This window comes from Canis lupus, chromosome 9, assembly GCF_011100685.1.
Source record: "Canis lupus familiaris isolate Mischka breed German Shepherd chromosome 9, alternate assembly UU_Cfam_GSD_1.0, whole genome shotgun sequence".
Lineage (NCBI taxonomy): Eukaryota > Metazoa > Chordata > Mammalia > Carnivora > Canidae > Canis > Canis lupus.
The window spans coordinates 21,125,920-21,132,943 of NC_049230.1; the positions used below are offsets into that span (position 1 = coordinate 21,125,920).

At 55.7% G+C, this 7,024-nt stretch overlaps 1 protein-coding gene across 1 annotated transcript; it reads left to right on the forward strand.

Annotated features, from left to right (window-relative positions):
* Positions 1 to 728: 728 nt before the first annotated feature.
* On the forward strand, positions 729 to 4,974 carry KRT15 (keratin 15). Its single transcript, NM_001253744.1, is given in 9 exon segments — positions 729 to 1,036; positions 1,038 to 1,281; positions 2,165 to 2,247; positions 2,373 to 2,529; positions 2,994 to 3,155; positions 3,241 to 3,366; positions 3,532 to 3,752; positions 4,075 to 4,100; positions 4,618 to 4,974. Coding segments are annotated over 9 exon segments (1,419 nt in total). The 3' UTR covers positions 4,710 to 4,974.
* The last annotated feature ends 2,050 nt before the right edge of the window (positions 4,975 to 7,024 follow it).

A 7,024-nucleotide genomic window follows, 5' to 3' on the forward strand; every position in this document is an offset into this window, starting at 1 on the left:
GGAGGCCGGGAGGAGAGTCCTGCTATGTCAGGGAAGTAACAGATGTAGGCTTCTTTGATCACCTTAGCTGCAACCTGACCCCCCTCTCCTGTTCTCAGCCTATCCTCATGGACCCCCAGCCCACCCATCCTCCAGAGGCCACCACTCTGCCTGGGCTCTGCAGGCTCACACATGGAGTTTGTGAGTGGGTCAGCACAGAGCAGTGATGGGGGTAGACTCCTAAACTGAGAGCCTGGGTAGGGTGTGTGGGGCAGGGGGTTGCTGGCTGCTTTGGGGTGAGGGTGGGGGGCTGGTGGCAGCAGAGAAGTCCATAGAGGGTAGATCTGGCCCCAGCTGCTCCAGCCCAGAAGGCGGAGGCCTGGTAGCTGCAGAGGGATCTGAGTTTGCTCCTCCACACGGAGTAGAGAGATGAACCTGCATTCGAAGTGTTAAAACCATGGCCCTGGGGCAAAACACCATTCATTCTGAATCATCTCTTTTGTTGCATTAAAAAAAAAGAAAGAAAAGAGAGATTCCACATCAGCCAGGCAGAGGTGTGCAGGCAGTTGTGTTTGAACACAGGATTTGGCTTCCCTTTGGGGGAGGAGACGAGGTCCCACAACACCCTCTGAGGGCTATATAAGGAGCCCCAGGCTGGGGGGTGACCGGCGCAGCGCTCTGCTTTCAGCCCAGCCTGCACCTCCACCAGCACCTCTTCTGCTTGCTGAGAGCTCACCAGCTGCCTGGCTATGAGCACCACGTTTCTGCAGACCTCTTCCTCCACCTTTGGGGGTGGCTCTACCCGGGGGGGTTCCCTCTGGGCTGGGGGAGGTGGCTTTGGTGGGGGGAGTCTCTACGGGGGTGGTGGAAGCCGCAGTATTTCAGCTTCTTCTGCTAGATTTGTTTCCTCGGGGTCAGGAGGGGGCTATGGGGGTGGCATGAGCTGTGGCTTCGGTGGGGGGGCTGGTAGTGGTTTTGGGGGTGGCTTCGGTGGAGGGTCTGGTAGTGGTTTTGGCGGAGGCTTCGGAGGTGGCCTTGGAGGTGGCTTTGGTGGGGGTTTATGGCGGCGGCTTTGGTGACTACGGTGGTGGCGATGGTGGCCTCCTCTCTGGCAATGAGAAGATCACCATGCAGAACCTCAACGACCGCCTGGCCTCCTACCTGGACAAGGTGCACGCCCTGGAGGAGGCCAACGGCGACCTGGAGGTGAAGATCCGTGACTGGTACCAGAAGCAGAGCCCCAGCAGCCCGGAGCGGGACTACAGCCCCTACTTCAAGACCATTGAGGAACTCCGGGACAAGGTGAGTTCTCAAGTGTCAGAGAGAGGGGCACAGGTAGCTGGTGCCCGCACACGTCTCTAATATCAACATTCCTAATGCCTCAAGGAAACTCTTTCCTGCCCAGGCAATGACTGTTGGTGTATAGTTTGGAGAGCAGTGAATGCTTTTCAGGTGCGGATGCAGGCACACCTCCGCTCACTTTGGCAGCATGGGAGGATCCCGAGAATTTGGTCAGGACCACGGGGGTCCGAGGTGGGGGGCAGTTACACACACCCTGCAGGGCTCTGCATAAAGTGCCCCTTTGCTTCTTTTGTAAGAACGGTAAGTGTAGCCTCAGGAGCCCTGAATGCCAGGACCACCTGCCTCACCCTTTGAGGACATCTTTGGTGCCAAAAGCAGTACTGGGGCTTAGGAGACCTGCAACTCATTATGCCAGCCACTTACTCATCCTTTCAACTCACCTGGACCGGTTTCCTCAGCTGTAGAATGCCTTCCTGACCTGCCGTCCAGGTTCCTATGGCTGTGACATGTTCTGTGGGTCCATGGCTATGTCAAGGTGTGCAGGAGGCCAGTGACCAGGGGAGGCTGGTGGACTATCCCCGAGAGGGCTGTTGTCAGAGTCCACTGAACCCCACCCCAACCCCTCCCAGCCAGGCAATTCCCATGGGGGAGTCCGGGCACCCCTCCCTCCTTGGTTTTTCAGGCCCTGGAAACAGGAAGGGTGGCATGGGGGTGGATCATTTAGTGGGTACTTGAGATGAGGCTGAGCACCACCCTGGGGAGCCTACTGGCTTCTGTGGCTGGTGTCAGTGGGGAAGTTGTCAGCGAGGGGTCTGACTCAGGGCGCAGGGTGGGGAGAGCATCAGGGGAGACAGAACAGGCACCAAGTCCCTGTCTCCTGCAGATCCTGGCAGCCACCATTGACAACTCCCGCGTCATCCTGGAGATCGACAACGCCAGGCTGGCAGCGGATGACTTCAGACTCAAGTGAGCTCCTGCCTCCCTCTCCCCTTCTGGATTCCCCCCTGTTTCTTGGCCTTCTCTCCCTCCTTCAGCTCCAACAGCCCAGGCCTCTTGCTCTTCCTTACTCTGGGCTCCCTCTCTCTTCCCAGATATGAGAATGAGCTGACCCTGCGCCAGGGCGTGGAGGCCGACATCAATGGCCTGCGCCGGGTGCTGGACGAGCTGACCCTGGCCAAGGCCGACCTGGAGATGCAGATCGAGGGCCTGAATGAGGAGCTGGCCTACCTGAAGAAGAACCATGAGGAGGTGAGGGCTGGCAGGGGCTGCGTGCTAGTGCCGGGAGGCAGAGTAGGGCCACTGGCACCTCCTCCTAGTTGGCTGAAGGGCTCCATGGTTCAGATACGCTCCCCCTCCACCCAAACAGGGGTTTCCATGGAGAGCAAGGAGGACCATCCTTTGGGGACCCAGACCCCTCTCCTTCTCAGACCCATAGCTAGGGCAGGTAGATAGTGTGACCTGCTGTCCTGATTGGGTTCAGGAGCTCAGACAAGGACCCTACTGTCTTGAGGTCCTCCCGTAGGACCCGGCAAGGAAGAGACGTCCTCAGAGCCAAGGGGTCTGTGTGATCAAGCCTTGTCATGTTCAGCGGGAAACAGAGGCCAGGGGTGGGTGCGCAGGAACTTGGAGGATGTATAGTGACTTGAGGGAGCCCAGACTCTCAGCTCTCTCTTCTGCCTTCTGTCCCTAAATGACCCCTGCCCACCTTGCAGGAGATGAAGGAGTTCAGCAGCCAGCTGGCAGGTCAGGTCAACGTGGAGATGGACGCAGCACCTGGCGTGGACCTGACCCGCGTGCTGGCCGAGATGAGGGAGCAGTATGAGGCCATGGCAGAGAAAAACCGGCGGGACGCCGAGGCCTGGTTCTTCAGCAAGGTGGGCCTGACTTTACAGCCCTGCCCCGGCTCCCCAGGACTCCCCAGGCTCTGTGGGCCTCACTTGTCATGTGTGTGACCTACAGACAGAGGAGCTGAACAAGGAGGTGGCCTCCAACACAGAGATGATCCAGACCAGCAAGACGGAGATCACAGACCTGAGGCGCACAATGCAGGGGCTGGAGATTGAGCTGCAGTCCCAGCTCAGCATGGTAGGGCCACCTGCCCCCAGCCCACCCCAGTCCACCCCAGTGTGGCCCAGCCTTTCCCACCGTCGAGGGCTGTTTCTCTGCACTCCGTTCGATGCCTGTCTGCATGCCCACGGCAGCTGCCTTCCTGGCCTGACCTGGTGTCTGCTGATCTATTGCTCCCTCTAGAAAGCTGGGCTGGAGAGTTCGCTGGCAGAGACGGAGTGCCGCTATGCCACGCAGCTGCAGCAGATCCAGGGGCTCATTAGCAGCCTGGAGGCCCAGCTGAGTGAGCTCCGCAGCGAGATGGAGTGCCAGAACCAGGAGTATAAGACGCTGCTGGACATCAAGACGCGGCTGGAGCAGGAGATCGCCACCTACCGCAGCCTGCTGGAGGGCCAGGATGCCAGGCAGGGGCGAGGGCGCAGTGGGGAGGAGTGAGGGAGGGGCCGGTTGGGGCTGGGGTGGAGAGTCCTCTTACTCAGACAGGAATGGGACAGCAAAAAGGAAACAGATGGGGCATTATTGTAGATCGGAATCTATCTGCTTTGGGATGGCAGGTCTAGACAGGCTTTTGGGATGTCCCAGACTCTAGAGAAGTCAGATGTGTGGGTGGTGGTGGTGGTGGTGGGCTGCTGGCGAGGATTGCTTAGCGAGCCACCAGAGGGGTGCCTCCCTTAGGGGGACCTGGGCTCATGCCTTTCTCTTACATCTGCTTCCCCTCTCTTTCAGGATGGCTGGCATTGGCACCAGAGAAGGTAAGAAGGCTTTTCCCGAGTGGGGTAGCAAGGGGAGCTGGTGAAACCACCACTCCCCCTGGATGGGGTGGAAGGAGAAAGATGCCAAACATGCCAGTGGGGAGGGGACACACTCATGCTAGGCGGTATCTCTTCCGCAGGGACCTTCTATCAGCTTCAGGAGAGTGGGGGCTGAAGATTTATTGAGAACCTTCCAGGTTGAGCAGGTTTTGTCCAGAGAATAGATTCCCCTAGGCCCCACCTTCCTGCATTTAATAGTAAGAATCACTTCCTGTTCACCTGCAGTAAAAAACCCCAACTTTCTTGCTCACTGTGGGCATAACTGTTGCTGCCACCACCCACCTCTACCGTGAATGATTCCACACCAGACCTCCTGACCACTCTCAAAGGATTGGCCAGTGGCCATTCTCAGAGATGTTGTCCAGTTCTCCCTGAGCTAAGCCAAAGTCCTACGTGCCTTGGGAAGGAGAACAGCAAGGGTCCCCCACTCTAAAAAGCATGTTCCTTCTTTCTACAGCCTCCCTGGGAGGTGGTGGTGGCAAAGTTCGCATCAACGTTGAGGAGACAGTGGACGGGAAAGTGGTTTCTTCTCGCAAGAGAGAAGTCTGAATGCCGGGTGCAAGAGAGATGTCCCTTATCATCCCACACTCCCCAGGCTGAGTGGAGGACTGGCCAGAGGGGCCAGAAGAGCAAACCCCAGTCCCTGCTTTCAGAGGGTCCACTTCTCCTTGTTGGGTGCTTGGCATGCTCCCCCCTCCAACTTTCCCCATCTGCTTTAGAGCAAGGATGGCCAAGAAGCAGCTGTCTTGTGTAACAAGCTCATTTGTACCATGTCTGTCTATGCAATAAAGAATTGCTTGGCCTTTTGCAAATATCTCATGGTAGTATGTCCACTTTTTCTTGTTGGAGGCCTCGTGGGCCTAGGACCCGCATGGTGACATCTCTTCTTATTTTGGCCTCTTCCTTGAATGGTCATAATTGATTCTTTGGGGTGTCCAGGGCACCTAGGACCAACTCAGGCTGCTCAGGTGACCTGCTGTTCTGGCTTATTCTGTCTAGTGATCGTAGAAACAGGAGATGGGGATATTCCTCAGAGAAGTTTGGTGCACCTAGCACAGTACTTGTCACATTGAACAATTATTTACTGAACGATTGACTGTATAGGTTGTATTGGTTCACCACTCGTGGTTGGCACTTTGCGAGGTGACTCCACCCTTGGGTCTTGTTTACTGCAACTGTAGATGGTCGGGATTTATGATTCTCATCTTGGAGATGAGGGAGTCAGGGAGGTGAATAACTTTGCCGGGGGCCTCATGGATGGATAGTGAACAACAGGGCTAGGACTGGGCCCCACATCTGCATGACTCAAAGTCTAGTGCTTGTTCCAGGAGCCCAGGTCCTGGCCCTTTACAGCTCATTGCCAAGACCTTCCCCCTTGTTTCTGGGCCTCCCACATGTGTCCCTAGAACCTCTCCTCTTTTCCAGTCAGGCACACCTGACCTCCAGAGTGGTTGAGCCAGGTAACATCTCTGCCACCTGCAAAGAGGAATCTTATCTACCCCATCACCCCCTGAAGCCACCACCCTCCTTCCCATAAGGCAATTAAAGTGCTCAGAGGGAAAGACAGCAACTCCAGGAAGCCCTCCCTGATTTCTCCAAGCTTAAGTCCAAAGAAACATCAATCCCTTATTGCCCTCCTTAGTCCAAACCCCACTCCTGCTCCTCAGTCTCTAGCATCTCTGCTCTTGGGCTTCTTAGAGCAGCAGCATCCACACACACTTAATTTGTTGCCTCTGGTCTGAGGCTGATTCCTCTGGGGTTCATAACCCTGGACAGAGGGCAAGGAATGAGGAAGCAGAGAACTCTGGGTGCTGTTGCTGGGCTGGGCTCTGGTGAGGACTAGGGGGAGAGGGAGAACCCGTTTCTTAGTCCTGCTGGGAAGAGGAGGTTGGAGGTGCTTCTGTTCTCCTGAGGATCAGATCATTTTGGGGGAGGATCAAGTCCTCTGAGAGGGCCCCCATGGGTTTTGCTGGGTGAAACTCCTTGCCCAGCAATCCTGGTTCGAGAGATGGCCATTCTCAGAGAGGTCCTTATTTTTTTTCTGGGGGAGACTTAATCTAGAATGTGCCTTCTTGAGTACACAATTTAAGGCCAGACTTCTCTGGGGCTGGGGGAATGAAACAGAATTTGTTAAGTGTCTGGCGCTATTCAGGGCTCTGGGCAGTGCATTCAATGGACGGCATCTCATTTTTTCTTCCAGGGGCTTTGTAAAGGTGGGGACAGTCTGCAGCATCGGTTTTCAGAGAGGAAACTGAGGCGCAGGGAAGTTCAGGAACTTGAATGAAGTCCCAAGCCAGGAAATTGTGAGGCTGAGTCTGGGACTGGTCTTTCTGATTTCAGACCCTTGATGTCATGAGGGTGATGGAAACTGGCAACACCTTTCTTAAGAGGGTGTGTGAGTCTGAAATCCCTTTCTTAACCTCCGTGGGCAGCCTGTTCAAATGTCATACAGCCATTCCTGTCAGAAAGATAATTCTCATGTCTAACCTTGGTCTCTCATGCCATGGCTTGAGATCATGTTGAAGTCCAAAGCATTAGCTGTCATGTCCCTGACATCCTGAGAGTAGCCAGGCCCCTTCCTGAGTCTCTTGGGTCCAAGGTCTGACTGTTGCTCCTGCTTCCCTGGTCTCCAGGCCTTTGTCAAGAAGTCTCAGGTCTTTGGGATCCCTGGGTGGCGCAGCGGTTTGGTGCCTACCTTTGGCCCAGGGCGCGATCCTGAGACCCGGGATCGAGTCCCACATCGGGCTCCCGGTGCATGGAGCCTGCTTCTCCCTCTGCCTGTGTCTCTGCCTCTCTCTCTCTCTCTGTGACTATCATAAATAAAAAAATAAAAAAAAAGAAAAAAGAAAAAAAAAGAAAAGAAG